Source organism: Tenrec ecaudatus, chromosome 2, assembly GCF_050624435.1.
Source record: "Tenrec ecaudatus isolate mTenEca1 chromosome 2, mTenEca1.hap1, whole genome shotgun sequence".
In the NCBI taxonomy this organism is placed as follows: Eukaryota; Metazoa; Chordata; class Mammalia; order Afrosoricida; family Tenrecidae; genus Tenrec; species Tenrec ecaudatus.
Genome location: NC_134531.1, coordinates 141,050,879 through 141,070,814, shown reverse-complemented (window position 1 = coordinate 141,070,814; position 19,936 = coordinate 141,050,879). Strand labels below are relative to the sequence as shown.

Genomic DNA, 19,936 nt, shown 5'->3' with positions numbered 1-19,936 from the left:
TGTCCCCTAAGCATCTCCTATCTGTCAGTGCGCACTTCGGAGCAAGGATGCCTGCCCCGCTGGAGACCTGCCTCTCTGACCTTCACTGCTCCAGCAGTGGCAGCAGCAGCAGCAGCAGCAGCAGCAGCGGCGGCGGCGGCGGCGGCGACCTGTCCGGCTTCCTCACCGACGAGGAGGACTGTGCCAGGCTCCTGTCGCCGGCCCCCACCTCGGGGCTGTCCGCGCTGCCCCTCAGAGGTGCGTCTGGGACCCCCGGGGCGCCCGGTGCTCCTGGGTCGCAGGACGACGAGCAGGAGAGGCGGCGGCGCCGGGGACGCGCTCGGGTGCGCTCGGAGGCCCTGCTGCACTCGTTGCGTCGGAGCCGGCGAGTCAAGGCCAACGACCGGGAGCGCAACCGCATGCACAACCTGAATGCGGCGCTGGACGCCCTCCGCAGCGTCCTGCCCTCCTTCCCCGACGACACCAAGCTCACCAAGATCGAAACTCTGCGCTTCGCCTACAACTACATCTGGGCCCTGGCCGAGACGCTGCGCCTGGCGGACCAGGGGCTGCCGGGGAGCGGTACCCGCGAGCGTCTCCTGCCGCCGCCGCAGTGCGTCCCCTGCCTGCCAGGGCCCCCGAGCCCCGCCAGCGACGCAGAGTCCTGGGCCTCCAGCGCGGCGGCCACCTCGCCACTCTCCGACCCTAGCAGCCCTGAGGCTTCTGAAGACTTCGCGTATGGTCCCGGCGACCCCCTTTTCGCCTTCCCTGGCCTGTCCAAAGACATGCTCCATCCGACGCCCTGTTTGGTCCCCTACCACTAGGCTCTTGGTGGACACGTGACCTTCCTCCTTCCTCACCAGCAGTCAATAGTAGATGGGGCCCCCACGCGGCGGCCAAACACCCCCAGTCCAGGGGGAGGGCAGTAGCCAGAGCTTGGAGGGGGCGGAGGACACCTGAGACACTTGTTAGGTCGCTGCACCCTCACCACCACTGGTCCTGGGTCCGTTTCTCCAGCCGTCAGCCCCGGGGCGAGGGCGCGGGGGGGGGGGGCGGGGGGGGCGCTCCTGTCCGCCCCTAGACACCCTTTCCTTTTGCACTTTCTGAACTCCACAAAACCCTCTTTGTGGCTGGCTCCGCGCTGACCCCAGCCGCCACTTTCAGTGTGATTGAGAAAAAGGACAGATCGGCCCCTGAAGACGAGGTGAAAAGTCAATTTTACAATTTGTAGAACTCTAATGAAGAAAAACGAGCATGAAAATTCGGTTTGAGCCGGCTGACAATACAATGCAAAGGCTTAAAAAGGAGACAAGGAGCGAGCTTCATGCATTATGGATTCGGGCCCCACCACTGCAGACTCCTCCAGGAAGAGCCCCAGAGGGCTGCATAGCTATTCAGGCTCCGGGCTAGAGAGTACCTTAATTTATTCAAGATGCTTCATTCATATGAAAATGTATTTTTGTACATAAAGAGTCTATTCTATTATGATGAGCTATCAAAGTTTACATTTTTGTATTGCAGATGCTTCGTGTAAATAAAGACAAAGGGGAAACAAACCTGGCCAAGTTTCTTGCCTCCTGTCAATGTCTCTCCAGCTCTTTTCTTCTCACCCCGCCCAACCCTCCTCACCCACTAAGTGAAACACTATCCCAACCCACCGCCAACCCTCCAGTCGTGCCCCAAAGACAATTAAAACATAAAATGCACCTGATTTCTACCAAGAGATGGATAAAGGCAGGCCCCGGCATTGGGGGCCCATCCTTTCCTTTCACCTTGTAAACACAAGGGAGATCTTTCAGGCTCCCCATAAGCCAATTAAGACTTGTTTAGTGGGGAATTAACCCCGATACACAGCTACCTGTAGAGGTAAGGGCGGTCGGTGGGGGAGGCTTTCTTTTAAGGGACTCCACATCAGCTGGCTCTGTGTTTCAAAGAGAGGGGATTAAAAATATCAATACGGTGTGACCACTGGCTACCAAAGCCTCTGTGACAGGTGGGCCTGGCTGGGCAAGCAGAAGGGTGCACTCTTGTAACAGCCTATTTAGGGGAGGGGGAAATTGATTTGTAAACAATGCCTCCAAATTGTCCTCCATTGAGGCTGGGAGACTCGGATGAATTACTCTGGTGAGCTTGTCCCTGGGTGGGGTGTGCAGCTGCCTAGAGTGTGATCAAGGGGTGCCTGCACTCCCCCTCCCCCACACACAGACACTTATACCCACTAAGGCCCACAGTGGGGGCAGGGGGCAGTGCATGCATGCTGAGCTCCGCGTGCCTGGCTTGCTCAGCTGACCCTCAGGGGGCAATCACCAAAGCTTTCACTTGCTGCCAGAGAAATCAGCCATCCAACTGCAGGGGGATTTTTCTGGCTGCACTGGGCTCTGCTGTGGTCTGACAAGTGCCTGGCCTCTGGGCCAGCAGCAGTCTTTGTCTCAAAGTTCAGAAGGTGGATAACTACAGGCAACAGTTCCTGAAGGTGCCCTTACTGCCTTCTCACAAGTTACCCCATATTAGAATCACCACCACCCCACTGAGCTGCCCCCTTTCGTGCCTGTGATTATTGAGGGGGGACAGAGGTTCCAGAAGGCGATCTTCAATAATGCTAGAGACTTTCGAGCCACTCAGGAGAAGAGTGGAAGCAGAAGGCACTGGGAACATGTTCTCTTTGGGGAGTTTCTCAGGTGCCCTCAGGCACGTGGTCTGGTAAGTTGGGTCCACCAATCCAAAGGCTGCATCCCCAACAGACATCCCAGATCCAGGCTCGGGCAAGGAGCCCTTCAGCTATGAAAGGGCCTTTGCGGAAGGTTCTGGAAAGTTGGAGGGTTCCTTCTTACTGCCTCCAGAGTGGAGACAAAGAGATCTCCCAAGAAAAGCTCCCAACATGTCAAGGGTCCAGAACAGAATTGCTTCAAATAAAAATTCCCAGAAAAGAAAAGTTGTACTCCAGAATGACACAGATTGGCCCAGCTTCACCGTCCGTGTCCCCAGCCCCATTGTCTGTCACGGAATACATTTGCTCTCCTGGGTCTGCGTTTTTCTACAGCAGAAGACACAAATGGCCGGCATCCTGGTTTCTGCTCCCCCGGGCAGAGCGTGCTTGGAATGGGGGCAGATCACCCAGTAAGCATGGTGACCACAGGTTGACTGGTGCTCATTTTAACCTGTGAAAAACCCACGAATCCGTTCACCACAGAGTAGCAAATATGCACAAGTAAACCCATGCTTACCTAGTTTACTAGGTACGTGGTCCCTCCCTATCAGGGACTGTAAATTTTAGTCTGTCGACAGGTGCTGTGGGGTTGAGAGAGAGACAAGTGCCAGCCCTTTCGAGAAACAGAATCTTTGATGTGGTGAAAACATGTGAAATTGTTCACGACAGATTAGTGAGTAAGCACAGGCAAGTCCATGCTTACCTCATTTATTGGGTAATCTGACACTGCTTGGAAGTGACACCCTGCCACTTGCTGAGGGGCTTAGGCTGGGTTTTTGCAAGGAGGGAGGTCCCCTAGGGGGTCCCTTGTTCAGCCATGGTGCAGGTGCCCGTGTCTGGGGCAGAGAAAGAGAACAGGCAAGTGTGTTTTTCTTTGTCCAAAACTCTTGGGGGGAGGGGATCACCAGCAAATAAATACCCCCTAAGACCCCAGGGCATCCTGGAGTCCGGGCTGGGGCAGGAGCTTTGTCTCATACAGCTGCGTGTTGAAAACAGGGGACCTCATTACCTCTGCCATTTGTTACATTGTGTCAACCAGGCAAGGCCACAATTTCCAACATTGTACAACTGTCTTCTATGATGTGATGTGTAGTGGATCTTCACCTCTGCTGGTGAGGAATGAGGCACGATAAGACCCGTGTTGAAAAGGAGTAGGAGTAGCCATTCCAGGAATGGAAAGGGGAAGGTGGGTGGAGAAAGGGGGAACCGATTACAAGGATCTACATATAATCCCCTCCCAGGGAGATGGACCACAGAAAAGTGGGTGAAGGGAGACATCAGTCGGGGTAATACATGAAAAAAAATTATAAATTATCAAGGGTTCATGAGGAAGGGAGGGGAAAACGAAAAGCTGATACCAAGGGCTCAAGTAGAAAGAAAATGTTTTGAGAATGACGATGGCAACAAATGTACAAATGTGCTTGACACAATCAGTGTGTGTATGGATTGTGATAAGAGTTGTATGAGCCCTAATAAAATGATAGAAAGAAAGAAAGAAAGAAAGAAAGAAAGAAAGAAAGAAAGAAAGGGAGTAGGTTATGCTCGTTAGTTGAATGGGGCAGGATTAGAGTAGGGTGCTTCACCTGCACTTAAGTCACCAATCTTACTTACTGGGGTCCTTAGGGAGGTTTCCTTGGGGTGTGGCCAACTTTATCTCTATTTGCGCAAGAGATAAAAGAGAGAATCAAGCTGAGAAGAGGATACCCCTGTATTATAAAGAAAGAAGAGCTGGGAGCAGAACATATCCTTTAGAACCAGGGTGCGCTGAGAACCTGCTAGACTCTGGGGAAGCTTGATGCCAAGACTCATGGAGGTCTCTGAGGAACGCCAGGCCAACAGACTTTGAAATACGACAAGGACAAGAGCTAACTGAGAGCGCAAGTCTTATCCCAGAACCGGATCCCTGAATTAGATGACTAGGTTCCTACATGGTGAAATGATAGCGCTCTGTTTGATAGAGACACCCACTTTGGGGGCTTCTGCAGCACTGGATGTCTAAGACAATCCTCAAGTCAAGACTCATCATTTTCACCGCTCTCACCATCACAGGCTCATGTCTCTTGGTCCAGGACCCAAAGTGCTTCTCCACAAAGAAAGAGCTCTAACAGCGTCAGTTGTTGGGAGTATCCCCATCCTTCCCAGTTCATGCCGTTCTTTCAAGGGAGCAAACTTACTTTCATACCTCAGAGCTCTCAAATAGGAGGACAGAAGGAAGGCAACTTACAATGATTCTCCATCCTCCACTCAGAGGCCTCTGACTCCCTGAGCAAAGCTTCATTCATCCGCTGGGATCTGTACTAGCAGAGCTGAGATTACTACACCTTCCAGGCCTTTGTAGAGCTAAGAGCTTCCCCCACTGGCAGCCAGGCTTCACAATCCCCCAACGGTCTGTAACAATCATCATTGTTATGAAAAGCTTTCTTTAAACCTGAATTTTTTCCTAGCTAGTCCCTTATTGAGCAAACTGCCAGCATCCTACTCAATCAAGACAAACAGGAGGCTAGGTTGCAGAACCATCTAGAACCAGATCTAGACGACCAGTCACGTGTAGGAATGACCAACCTATCTTCTGCCCAACCTCTTGGGGGCAGAGGAGACAAAGCACACCTTCCCCAGTGCCTTGAAGGCCATTTGAAAATCTTTACTGCAGTCTTTCCTGCCATGGTTATGATCCCTCTTCCCGACTGAGGATGCGCAGAGAGCGGGTGCTGAGTCCCCATGATGAACACCAGTCAGATACCAGTTACTGCCCCAGAAGACCCTAATCAAAGGCCTCCGGCCCAGGACTCAGAGGCATGGTGGCAACATGAATCCAGGTGCACTCATTTGCTCTAAATCAAAGCTTCTTGCTCCACGTTCAGCTGTTTTGAATCTCTGTAGCCATGCCCAAAGGAGAGCAGGGAGACCAAGGAATAGTTTTGGCAAGTCAGCCAAAATACCCCTGAAACATAGTTTCCATTCAGCTACCAGAAAGGACTTAGAAAACCCATTTTTTCTTGCCTGGAGTCGCATGTTTACTTTTTACTCATTTTTCCATGTCTTTGAGAAAGGGGTGACGGAATAGAGTGATAGAACCGAGTCGGAAAAAGGAGCCTTTCTTTCACTTTCTCATTTCACCGATTGCTTTTTCTACGTCTGCGCTATGCGTGAAGCACCATTTAGGCACTGGGGTAACTGAGAAAAAGTCTCTGCCAAAAAGGATCTAAAATTCGAGTGGAAGAAGACACAAAATAAATTTGTGAAAGGCCGGGGCAAGTGCTGAGGAGAAAGACAAGGCAAGGTCCCGACTGGCTGCCCTCAAGTGGACTCTACCTCCCAGTGCAGCGCCATGCATGGCTCTAACCAAACTCTGATCCCCAAGGTCTTCAACTAGGGGTGTTGCAGGATTAGATCGCCAGGCTTCTCATCCAAGCCTCCTCAGAGTAGACTCGATCCACCAAACTTTTCAGCTCGGTCCAGGGTTTTAGTCGTTTGAGCCACTAAGAGACTCCAAGGTAAGATCAGGGGACCATAATGTGTCAGGGGAGGACAGTGGGTCCTGTTTTAGAAAAGAGGGTCAGGGAAGGGCTTTTAATGAAGTGACATTTGAACCGAGACCTGAATGAAGACGGGGAGACAGTTGTGCCAATATCCGGAGTAAATACACTCCAGGCAGAAGGAACGATCAGGAGAAAGTTCTGAGCAGGCCCCATGGAGCGGAGGAGCAGCGAAGGCTGAAGCAGAGAGCAGGAGGCTGAGGCCACGAGGCAGTTGGTGAGGCGGACTCAAGACTGGGGAGTGCACGTCACGGTGACGCTCGTCAGCTAGGATAAGGACTGTGGTTTCTCTCCTCAAGGTGACTAAAGCGGAAAAGCAAGTGAATTGAGCTTTGGAGTCGGTGGATTGATTGGCATGTGCAGAGGAGCGTTTACGGGCTAGACTGGGACGCAGGAACGGAAGCATGTGTGCATCAGTCCTGGAGAGAGCGGCGGACCTTTTTGAAGGTGGTCAGAATCGCAGTACGTGTGGACAAGAGAGTCCACTGGGTTTGTTGTTGGGTGTGAAAGAAAGAGAATTCGAGGGTGGCTTCAAAGATTTGGGCTTGGAGCAATGTGAACTGAGAATCCATCCCCCCAAGGGCTCCATAATGCTAGAGAAGAATGGGGAGTTTTGCCTGAAGTCGCCATCCAAAGCAAAGGTGGCTGTGGGAGTCATCGTGCCCAGAAGATAGAAACGCAAACCTTTTTCTCATCTGAAATGGCTCCCAGAGACTTCAGGAGGGGGAGAGGGGAGGTCACGAACAAGGCCCTCAATTACCTCCCCCTCCTCGTTACAGCACTGAACTTACTTACACAGCACTCTCTCTGTGATCAGGAACTGTTCTAGACACTCTACCTATTGCTTCATTACCTCTCACAACCCCTTATATCACGATCTGTACCCATTTCACAGATGCGGTACTTGAGGCACAGGCAAGTCAGGTAACTCGCCTGAGACTTCACAGCCAGCAAGTGGTGCGTCTAGGATTCGAACCCAGGCGATCTGGCTCCAGCACAGCTGCTGTCTCTTAGCTGGCTTACAGGAGTGAGAATAAAGTGTAGTGACATATAAGCATTATGAACCGCGAGCTGAGCTTGATTGTAGCTGGAAACATAGCCATAGCTGTTACACAGGGCCTTTGACTGAAGGAGGCAGAGGCTCCTACCCCCATTCTTCTAGAGCAGTGCATCTCAACCTTCCTAATGTCTCAACCCTTTAAGACAGTTCCTCATGTTGTGGTGACTGCCCCCACCCATAAAACTATTTTCATTGCTACTTCATGACTACAATTGTGCTACTGTTATGAATCAGGCAACCCCCGTGAAAGGGTCGTTTGACGCCCCCAAGGGGTCGCGACCCACAGCTTGAGAACCACTGTTCTAGAGGCACCAACACCATGCCAGGATGCAGAGCAGGGTGGGTGGGGGCCGTGCCCGGGGCATAGTCTGTTCAACTGTACCCTTCAGGCCTGTTTTGAGGCAAGGATGTGCCACAATTCTGGCGAGAACCTGGGGTGTCACTGCTCGAGTTTACAGGACCAGCAGAGCTGAGAGTCTGGAAGCATTTTTCTTAATCAGATTCAATTTGAGGTGAAAAATAAACACAGCAAAACCTGTTCTCCGTTCACCATTTGTAGACTTCCTGATCACAGACATGAGCTGGGTTCTTCACACTGTGCCAACATCCGCCTTATTTCTGTCTTAGTTGTTTTGCTTCCATTGACTTGACTTCCCCACCTCCCAACCCTTTCAGCTATGCTTTAAAGTAGCTGTTGACTTATTTGGTCTTATAGAGATTGTGTGGATACGTCCACTTGGGTTCAAGTGTAAGCTGAAGGTCTCTCCTGACTCCTGTAGCTGCAGGGCTGATGAACAGGAAGCAGGAACCTCAAGCAGGAAGGCTACAGACTGTTGGATGCTGGACTGAATGACTGGGGTGGGTGGACTGAATTCACCCAGCGGCCAGCAGCCCACCGATGGCTCCTGGGATAGGAAGGTGATATTAACAGGAGATGGATGAACCAGATGCAGAGTCCAGATCTAGGGGCAGACGTGAGTGAGCCTCTCCACACTGTCCATCTACAGTAAGAGTAGGCCACTCTGGGAACGAACCCTCCCTGAATTGTATTGACTGTGACCAGATTAGCTGCTTGGCTGCTTCACAGAACCCATTATGGAGTTGGGTGACCACACCATGTTAACTCATATCACGGGAGAACCCTGACATACACTGCAAACATCACAGAGATTATTACAACTTTTAAGAAACAGTATCCAAGAGGGTCAAGCTGAAAGCTTAGGGCTAAAGTATTACTTTAGTTTTAAGGGCGACCCCAGGGCATCATTTCATTTTAAGGTTTGAGAAGTAAATGTGACAGGCTTCTCCAGCTTCAAATGGGCCCAGTGACTCTGGATTCTTAAAGAATTTGAAGTTCTGTTTCTCTCTCTCTCAATATCAAGATTCCTCTACTGTGCACCCGATCAGTGTGTTCACTGCTATCCAGCTCTTCCATCTCCAGGTGGAGCAGGCAATGGTGACTCGTGCAGACAATCTGTCCTAGAAATCTGTTTCTCCTCCGATTCTTGGGTCTCCTTTTTTCTTTTGTTTGAGTTCAATAAAGACCAATAGATGACTGCTCCTAAACGCTAAAGATCCCAGGCTGGGAGGTAGAATAGAAACTTCAAGAATTTTATGATACCCATTGACTCTTTTGTCTCATGAGACCATGCATAGCCCTAAGCCAGTGGTCCTAACCTTCTGAAAAGCAAGTCTCTTCAACAATTTACATCTGGCTAGAAAGACTCCAACCATCTTACCAAGGCCTAGGGTACCCTTACAAAATAGTTCTGACATTGCCTCCAACCAAGGGATCGAGTTTTACACCAACATGCTTGATGTGGACATTTCTCATTGCAAACTTCATTGATGGTCTGTGATGACCATAAAATAATAATATACCCAGGTTATATCTAACTTCAAGGCCTGACTTTTCCTAGCGCTGGGCCAGGACAAAGATACCACTCAAGCGCTGAGCTTGTCTGCTGCCAACTGCATTGGTGGCCAGAAGCCAGACAAATCCTGGAGGGGAGTGGCCAGACTGGAGAGTAGTTTCAGGTGGTGGATCTTATGTCCTCCCTTCTCGCAGCGATCACTGGCTGATGACTGAGCTCCCTCTTTTGTTCAGGCAGTGCCTACTGTGCCCTTGAAGCATTTGTTTACTTCTACCCTGAGAGGCCTCTCTGACGTGTGGAAAAGCAAGGATGTTACTTGGAGGAATAAGGTGTGCCTGACCAAGCCGTGGTATTTTCAGTCACCTCATATGTCTGTGAAAGTCGGAGACCGGATGAAGAAGACCAAAGAAGAATCTGTGCATCTGACTTACGGTGCTGGAGAAGAATCGAAAGTCCCACGGACTGCCAAAAGGACAGAGCTGTCCGAGACAAAGGGTTGCCAGCGTGCTCCTTAGCAGAAAGAATGGTGAGACTTTGTCTCGTACTTTGGACATGGTATCCGGAGAGACCAGTCCCTGGAGAAGAGCATCATGCTTGGTAAAGTAGGGGGCAGCGGAGAACAGGTCTGACGGCGCTGACAGTAATCTTGACAAGATGGATTGCCACAATGGCTGCAACCTGGGGGTCAAGCCACAACAAAGAGCCATGGTGAGGATGGCGCAGGACCAGGTGGGGCTTCATTCTGCCGCCCATAGGGTGGCTGTGAGTCGGCACTGACTGGACAGCACCCAACACCCTTGGGAGTCAGAGACAATGGTGCTCATTGTGCTTATTATCAGGGTGGTCTCAAGGTACTGAGATACATGCAAAAGATGGGGCTCAGAGTGTATCACGGCTGCCTTCATTCAGAATTGATTGTCGCTTCACTAAAGAGCTGTCTGTGCCTCTTATTAATTAGCTGTGTGGTTTGAGTAGGGTGAGCCTGGCACTACCCAAACACCTACTGTGTGCCCAGCATGTGAGATTGGTAGCATGTACTGTTCGTTAACAACTGTTGGTTGCCTTTAAGATCATAATGGGGACTCGCATTTATCTGTAGCTTGCAGACAGCAGCATGGAATATAGCTCTCATTCTGAAAATGAGGGGGAAATCAGATAATGTACATAATGCAAACTCTGGTTGCGCTGATCACACAACTGAGGTCCCACGATATTTAAATAAATTACAAAGAAGAGAAGCCCTTTCTGGGAGAAATAGAACCAGAGCCTTGAACCAATTCTTCCCACTTCATTCGTGCCCATGCAGGCAAAACTGGAATGGGCCCAACCAAGTTTGTAGACAGCGGGTGAACTAGCATGAGAATCATAATGGGGAAAATGATGGGTCGACACCTGCTAGAAACTTAACCTCCCTCTTGAGAAACAAAGAGAGTGTGCATACAGCAGAGCAATCAAACCTCTCGAGGCCCAGAAACAACACTACCCAGCTCAGAGATGGTGGCCAGCCACACTGCCTGTCCGTGTCCTTCTCCACGGCCCCGTCAATCACGCAGTCTCCCTCATCCAGCTGCTGCATGGGCCACTACCCTTCTTCCAGGTCTCCCGTTCCAGGACTGTGACACCAGTCATTCTGCCTGTCCTCATGACCTTTCTGCTTTACTCAAACTTTAAACGTGTGGGTCTTTTCTAATCTCACGGTGTGTGGTGCAGTGATTTACTTGATGTGAGGAACCCAACAGAGAAGTAGAGGACACCTTTGGAGGGACAGTCGGTGTCACAATTGGTAATGAAAGCTGGAGGCATGCCTGATCTTTTGACCTTGGCCTTGGGCGGGTGCTGCATTTGATTCTGCATTTGATTCTCCTGCCCCTTGTGAAGTCAGAAGAGGACAGATGCCACCCCCAAGACAACCTTGCACTGTGCTGGCCACAACTGAGCCCAGATGTGCCAGGTCGAAGCTCTGGACAAGACTCATCAACTGGCTCACCCAGGGCAGAGCTCCAAAGGGAGCGGTGGCTGCCATGTAAATAGATAAGAAGTCAGCCCAGGTTTTAATAAACCCTTAAAAATCAAGTGGTCAGTTTGAAATGAGATATAATTCATACCTTCTCAGACATGAACCCCCTCCACCAGGTGCTCACAGAAAGATGGGCATGCGTTCTCGCAGCAAAGAAGCTACTCAGGAGGGGATTGCTTCTGGGGAACAGACCCAAGTCCCAATCACTTGCTTGAACACTTTTCTCCTTAGACACAAATGCGTTGAACAACTCAGAAGAGGGCATTCTCTTCCAGAAGACACAGGCAAAGATCTCCTGGAGAAGGCTAGCAACAGATGCCGCCGGCCTCTGGGGGTGGGCTAGGAGGCTCAGGATCAAGACAAGGCAAAGATCAACTGCTGCCTGAGGAGGAGGAGAAGCACATATTCTCGTCTGAGGGAAGGGCCCCAAACCAACCACATTAAGAGGGGGCTTCCAAAGTTCATGGAAAAACGGAGTTAAACGAAAATGGAAATTTTCCACAAACTTTTTGAAGCCGTGATTCATGGAATAGTCACCAAGATAAATATATTCTGGGCCATAAAACAACCTCAAGAAATCCAAGCAAGTTCAAGTCAGGCACAGTGTGTTCTCAGGCACAACAAAAATAAACTACAAATTCATAACGGAAAGATGTCTGGAATTTTTCCACATTACTAAAATTAAACAACACACTGAAGCAGTCCATTGGTCAAAGAGGAAGTCACTAGTTAATTAAGATATACTTGGAACTGAATGAAAATGATACCACCCCATAGCAAGAGCTGTAGGATACTGACAAAAGACTGCTTAGGGGAAGTACATGGCGACATTTGCTTCTGTTAGTAAAAAGGAAAGTTTGCAAACCAGCCATCAAGTTTCTCCTTAAGAAACTAAAAAAGAGACAAAATGTAATCCAAAACCATCAGAAGGACGGGAATATTAAGAACCAGAGCAGACATCAAATGCAATTAAAAACAAAACAATGAAAAAAACTAACAACAACAACAAAAAAACAACAACAAAGCGATGATAAAAATCCACAGGACCAGAGCTGTTTTTATTTAAAGAGTTGATAGAATTGATGAATTGCTGACCAAACTGGGCAACATGAGAGGAGAGAAGACACTGATTACCAATGCCTAGAACACAGAAAGAATATTTTAGAGGTCATGCATAACATTCACAGTGGATGTTATAAGGTATTATATTTTTATATCAAGTGGACAAGTTCCTTAAAAGATCCAAACTACAAAAGCTCAATCAAAGAGCAACCAATAACGTGAGCAACTCTTGATCCATTTGCAAAACGTAACTTGCATCTAAATTCTTCTCTCAAAGAAATCTCTGGACACTGATGACTTCACTGTAGCAGCACACTGGCCTACCCTCAAAGAAGACATAATACCAATTCCTTGGGGACTCCTCCAGAAAATAGAAGCGTAGGAAACCCTTCCCAAATCATGTCACCGGATGAGGATTGCCCTAGTATCAAAAGCAGATACAGACAGTCCAAGTAAAGAGAGCTTGGGGGCATACCGCTCATATTGCTGCCTGCTGCCATCGAGTCAGATGCTGCCAGGCCCCCCTCCTTCTTCACGATCGTGGTTGTGTTCGAGCCCCGGTTGCTGTCACCATGTCAACCCATCTCTTTGAGGGGCTTCCTCGTCTTCCCTGCCTCTCTGTATGTTCCACATTCCAATTACGCATCAGTATTTGCAGCTGTATTTTTGTTTTTGCTGTTGCCCCTTAATTTTGAGTCATGCCCCATCAGCAAATGAGGGTCTTCTGAGTCTTGGTCCATTTGTCATTGCGGTCCCCTCTACTTTGAGGCGACAGCTCTTCCCCACTCCCACTCTGGGTGCCTGCAGACTTGAGATCCTCATCTGCTGGCCCTACATCACACCAGGCCCGGCTGCTCCCCACGAGGTTCTCAGTGGCTGCTCCCTAGAGTGGGCCGCCTAGCCCTTCTTCCTCGTCTTCCCTCAGTAGCAAGGCTCCACCGGAACCTCTTCAGTGTGGTGACCCTGCTGCTGTGTAAAACACCGGGGGCACGACTTTCAGCATCACAGCAACTTGCGAGTCACCAAAGCAGGACAAACTGACAGCCAAATGGGGACATGCTTCACACTGCATGATCACGATGCATTTATCCTTTCTTGACTTGCTGCTGGATTTGTGGAGGCTTGAAGGGTTGTGTATGTGTTTGGGTTTTTGCCCTTTAGGTTTTGGGTTTTTTTTTTCATGAATATATTTATAAATGTTTAATAAAGATTTTAGTCTCTAATGAATTAAAATGTTGAAGAAAGTGGGCCCTACACCCCGGATAGGTTGGAAAGCACTGCCTTCCTGGATGCAGAGGACCTTGGCCGGAACCTGTGTCCCTGAGAGACTGCATGGAGCAGAGAGAGTCACCTGGCAGCCTAGGACCCATCTCTGGGGCTCTTACATGAGTAAGAAATCGCCTCTCCTTGAAGCTACTGTGCCACTGGGTCTCTCTGTCACAAAAGCCAAACCGTTACCCTGTCTGCTCTCTCAAGTGACATCTCACAAGGAGGTTGCTGGACAGATACTTTAGACCCAGGAAGACCTTCAAGCGATCTCTGTCCAGAGCGAGCACAGGCTCAAAAGGATCTGAGGAAGGGGAGCACCTGGAGCCATGCTTTCACCTCACAGAAGCTCCCTGCCGAGAGAGAGAGAGAGAGAGAGAGAGAGAGAGAGAGAGAGAGAGAGAGAGAGAGAGAGAGAGAGAGAGAGAGAGAGAGAAGACTGGAAAGCTTAAGTTCTCACCACTCAGGAGAGCAGACTGATAGCAATGATGAGGGGTGACGTCAGTCCACCAGCCCGGAAGTCTCTGGCATTCCCTGATCTGTTTGTGGAAGGAGAGCAGGACGTCCATCGGCAAGTACAACAGTCTCTGCGTGAACAAGCACAGCTGCCCTGGAAGGATGGCTCTCGGCCCCCCTTGGAGGAGACCAACTAAGGCGATTCTGGCTTTCAGGGAGGGAGCTCGGCCATCGGACCTCACCAGCTGTCCTCGGCAGTGTGGCAGCGATGCCTGGGCTGCCAGCCACGAGGTCTGCAGGTAGAAACCGCCAGCCCGCACCTGAGGAGGAAGACGCTGCTTCCTGTTCCAGTAAAGTGGTACAGTCCCGGAAACCCAGAGACAGTCTGTCCAGTCCTGTAAGGTCAGCATGGAATGGATGGCAGGAAGAGAGTTGGGTCCTTGGGCAAAAGTACGTTCCCTCGTTTGGCCTCCGCCTCTTCATCTGTCACACGTGAGGGTCATAAAGATGCCTGCCTGCATCATAAGATGTTTCCAGAGTTTCGCCGAGAGTCCATGGAGAGGAGAGTGCTGCATCTGTGCCCAGCTCCCGGAAAGGGTTGAATTGATGGTAGCAACGGACTGATTTAGCTGCGGGCCCATTACCCTTTGTAATGAGGTGATTTTTCTTTGGTCACCAGATGTTCCCTACAGTGTTTGAAGGCTGCAGGCCTTCGAGACAAGCCTGGCTCATGTAACTTGAGTCCAATGCAGCCATTTGAGTTTAGGGGCATATGCAAGACTTCCAATGAAAAGCCATGATCACAGGGATATTGACTTATACATAGGGATGGTCGGATTCAAGCCCAGACTCACATCTCTCTGCATGCAAGAACCCTTCATATTTAGCCCGAGTACAGGGCCTTCCAGAGTGCAAGGCAACTGCACATCCATCATCTGACGTTAGCCTCACGGTGTCCAGTGAAGGAGAAGGGATTATTGTATCTGTGGTGCAGGTGAGGTGAGGGGCGCAGAGGTTAAGTGGCTCACCCAAGGTCACAGGGTTAATGAGAGAAGAAGGTGTGAGCCACATCTGGTCCACGTCCACTTCTCTCCCCCAGAGCCATGGCTACCTCTCGAGGCATACCTCACCTGGTCCAGAGCACACCTCCACCTCAGAGTTCTTCATGAGCCATGATCAGTCCGCAGGCAGAAGGTTAACAAGAATGCATGCCCAGGGGTCTGAGGGGCGGGCCCCAATCCCAACTACGTGAACAGCTCCCCCTCCCCCAAGAAGAATTCATTTCAGAGGACAGCACTGAAGCTACAGCTCAGGGAGAGAGACATGTCTGATCAGAATGCCCAGGAGCAAATGAAGGGAGAGGAAGAGAGAGTGGAACACATCCTGGCCCATCAAGCCCTGAGGATGAGATCAGAGCAGCCAAAGCGCAGAGAGGACCATATGGCCGGCCCCACTATGACACACAACGTCCTTCACTAACCCATAGTGCTACAGGGGACAACACTGGAGACAGTGAGGAATTGCGTCCAATTTAACCCCACCACTGAGTCGAAACACTAAGGGTGTGCAACAGAACAGCAAGGGGTACAGAGGAACGGAGTCCCCAGGGAATACCAAAAATAGGCTGTGGGGAAAGACACCTCATCAGACTCGACCAGAAAACACTCTTAAAAGTCTACAAACAGACCTTGAACTATTTACAGACTTCTCTTTTTTTGGCGCTGGTTTTTTGTTGTTTTCTTTTCTTTTGTTGCTTTGTTTTGCTCTGTCTTGTGTTTTGTGCATATTATTATCTCTTCAGGTCAATCTAGATAAGATAGGCAGTATAAAACAATCTAGAGGAGAAAATTATGGGACCAACAGTTTCAGGGGACATGGGAGGGGGAGGCTAGGGGGGTTGGGGAAGGAAGTGGTGTTAACAAGCCCAGGGACAAGGGATCAACAAGTGATTCAAAATCAATGCCAAGGAGGGTGTGGGAGGCCTGGTAGGGCTTGATCAAGGGTAATGTAACCAAGAGGAATTACTGAAACCTGAATGAAGGTTAAACATGATAGTGGGACAAGGGGAAAGTAAAAAGAAATAAAAGAAAGAATTAGGAGGCAAAGGGCATTTACAGAGATCTAAATACAGGCATGTACATAATGTAAATATATTCATATGTGATGATGGGGAAATAAATCTATATGCATATATTTATAGGATTAGTATTAAGGTAGCAGATAGACATTGGACCCCCACTCAAGTACTCTTTCAATGCAAGAACACTTTGTTCTATTAATCTGGTGTTCCATGATGCTCACCTTCCCGACACAATCACTGAAGACAAATGGGTGCATAAGCAAATGTGGTGAAGAAAGCTGATGGTGCCCAGCTATCAAAAGATATAGCATCTGGGCTCTTAAAGTCTTAAAGATAAACAAGTGGCAATCTAGCTGAGAAGCAACAAAGCCCACATGGAAGAAGCACACCAGCCTGTGTGATCACAAGGTATGAATGGGATCAGGAATAAAAAAAATTTTAAAAAATCACATCACTGTGAATGAAAGGGACTGTGGAGTGGAGACCCAAAGCCCATTTGTAGGCAACTGGACATCCCCTTGCATAAGCGTTGCGGGGAGGAGACGAGTCAGTCAGGGTGCAGTGTAGCAATGATGAAACATACAACTTTCCTCCAGTTCCCAAATGCTTCCTCCCACCCAACCCCCATTATCATGACCCCAATTCTACCTTACAAAATCCAGTTAGACCAGAGATGTACACTGATACAGATCAGAGCTGGAAACACAGGGAATTCAGGGTGGATACACTATCAGGACCAATAATAAGAATATCGATACCAAGAGGGGGAGGGGAAGGTGGGGGAGAAATGGGGAACTCATCACAATGATCTACATATAACACCCTCCCTGGGGCATGGACAACAGAAAAGTGGGTGAAGGGAGACATCAGATAGTGTAAGACAAGACAAAATAGTAATAATGTATAAATTATCACGGGTTCGTGAGGGAGGGAGAGTGGGAGGGAGGGGAAAATGAGGAGCTAATACCAAGGGCTCAAGTAGAAAGAAAATGTTTTGAGAATGACGATGACAACAAATGTACAAATTTGCTTGACACATGGATGGATGTATGGATTGTGATAAGAATTGTACGAGCTCCCTATAAAATTATTTTTAAAAAAAAGACTACATGCCCAGTGGAACCACACCACACAAACCTGCCCATCTCTGAACCACTGAAATGGCCACTTTGCAGGACCCACCTCGTCGTAGCTAATCCGTCTCTGGATCCACGCCAGGGGTCAGGCACCATGCCAAGCCTTTGACAATTGTCCCGGGTTAGATAATCCCCACAATGACCCTATTCCTTCCACTTTAGAGCTTAGAAACCTGAGGCCAGCACTGGGGAGCTAGGTGATGGGGACAGGATTCGAATCCAGGCATCCAAGTCCAGAGGACAAGCTTCTGGACCACTGTACAGCCCTCCCGCTTATTCTCCAGCACCCAGACACAAGCTCCCAATGACGGAAACATGTCTTGTTAGCCCCATAGCACCACATACATCACCTGACACGCATTCACTCACTCACTCAACCCCTCCACTCACTTCTTGCCAGGCAATTCTCCTTAGGTTTCACGTGTTTCCACACTTGTCAGGGGCAGAGGCACAGACTGATTTGGGGTCTGGGCCATCTTCTCAAAGGTATTGGCATTTCAAATAGCCTGGGAAGATGGAGATAACGTCTCTCCAGAAACAGAGCTCTCAGACCAAAAGCAAACTCCCTGCCATCAACTCAGGCTCATGGCGACTCTATATAAGACAGGGCAGGACTGCCCCTGTGGATTTCTCAGACGATAACTCTTTATGGGAGTAGAACGCCTCGTCTTTCTCCCAAGGAGCTGCTGGTGGTTTCAAACCGCTGACCTTGCAGTCAGCAGCCCAACTTTTCACCAGCTATCCCACTAAGGGCAGACAAGCTTAATGTCCAATATAAAAGAATAAGGTTTCCTAAATGCAGCGTTCCTGCCGAGTTTGCAGGCACTGCCCGCCGTCTCTTTTTGTCTTCCTGTGGGAACTAAGCACTGAAGAGTCAGGTCATAGATGTTGACACCCTGGTTATACTCCTTCTGCTGAAGTGAGTAATAAGTTATCTTTCATCTCTGAGCCAAGAATGTCCTGTCTTATACCAGCCTAAAATGATGACAGGTTGACTTGTTAACTTGCAAGTGATTCTTAATAAACTCAGTTATTGATAGCACTATGCAACTTGTGGCCAAATGAATAAAATAAATGAATCCCCACCCTGAGCACTGCCCGTGTACAGGGCCCAGTGGTATCCACATTTCTGGGAGTGTGGCTGCCATGCCCAGAGAGGAATGTGAGGAAGCTGCCAGGAGAGTGGCTCTGACCATTGGCCCACACAACACCCGTGCCAACAGCAGCACTTACTAAGAATCTTCTATGTGTGAGGGCTCAACCCTCACAAGGTCTGCCTAGATGGTGTCTACCTAGGTGGCACAGGAGAATTGTCTCAGTGCTGGTTGACCAAAAGACCCGTTAACCAGTCAGGTGGGATTTGCTGTTATTGTTCATTGTCTACTAGCCAGCTCAGACTCGTGGCCATCCCGCTTGGAGGAGAACACCATGCTGCTCCAGCCTGCGTCCTCTCCGTGGCCACCAATCTGGATAAGGCCATAGTTGTGTCCATGTCCATTCTGACTGCCTTCCAGCCTAGGGGAGAAAGATGAGGCTTTTGACTCCACCAAGACTTATTGGCAAAGAACATTGAAAGTACGGTGGAGGGTCCAAGGGATAAACAGACCTGCCTCGGAAGAAGTACAGTCAGAGTGCTCCTTAGAGGCAAGCAGGGCGAGACTTTGCCTCACATGCTTTGGACATGTTGTCAGGAAAGACCAGTTCCGGGGAAGGACACCATACTTGGTAAAGGGGAGGGGGCATGCTTGACATGTTGGGTTGACATAATGGCTACAAAAATGGAGTCAGACTTAAGAACCGTTGTGAGCATGGTGCAGCGCCTGGAGTGTTTCACCCTGTTGTGCAGAAGGTCACTGTGGGTGAAAACGGACTGGTTGGCTGCAAACAAAGAAGTCCCATTTCAGAAGTCCCTGTGAGCCAGTCGACCCTGTCGTAGAGGGTTGCTATGAGTCAGCATCGACTCCATGGCAGAGTTTGGTTCGGGTTGGCCGACCTCCATGGCGCATCGTCTAGCATTCTATTGGGCAATGTTCTCCGGTGATCTGCAGCACTTTATAGTGGCTAATTTCAGAAGTCCATTACTAGGCCTTTCCCCGCTAGTCTGTCTGAGTCTGGAATCTCTACTACCAAGGGTGACCCTTGGTGGTATTGGAAATATCAGCATGGTAGCAAGCTGCAAGCCACCATAGTACAAGCTAACAGATGGCTGGTGGGGTATTTAGTGAATGTGGTACATGGGAGAAGGGGTGCTGGTTGGCATCCATACAGATAATGACCAAGAACACCGAAGGAGTTCCACTCGGTAGCACATGAGTTGGAATCAACATTAAAGCAACACGTTTGATTTTATGACATACCTGGCTCGGTTCTAGAGTTTATGAAATGATAATAGACAGAATCCCTGCTCTCAGGGAGCTTAGCAACTAGTGGGAGAGACGATCAACAAGCAGACAACTACATGGGTAAACAAGACAATGTCTAAGTGAAAATAGCTAAAAGACTGCGAAGAGAAAGATGTGCTGAAGAGTAAGCAGCGACCACTTTAGAAGTGGGCAGGGCGGTCCTCTTGGCAGAGAAGGCCGGGCCTCTGCTCTGAGAGTGGAGTGGGGACAATCAGACTTGCTAGGATCAGGCACGAGTGCTCCCAGGAGACTTAGGATGGATGTGTGAGGAACAGAGAAGAGACCAGGGAGACTATACGTGGTGAACCAGAGTAAGGGTTGAGGTGCAGAGCAAAGTGGACAGAAACCAGATGCCGTGGGC

General features: G+C 49.5%; 1 protein-coding gene across 1 annotated transcript; it reads left to right on the top strand.

The window, feature by feature from the left end:
- The first annotated feature begins 47 nt into the window (after positions 1–47).
- NEUROG1 (neurogenin 1) lies at positions 48–803 on the top strand. The gene has a single exon (XM_075543116.1). It carries the CDS (start codon positions 48–50, stop codon positions 801–803), a length of 756 nt encoding a protein of 251 aa, XP_075399231.1.
- Positions 804–19,936: the final 19,133 nt, after the last annotated feature.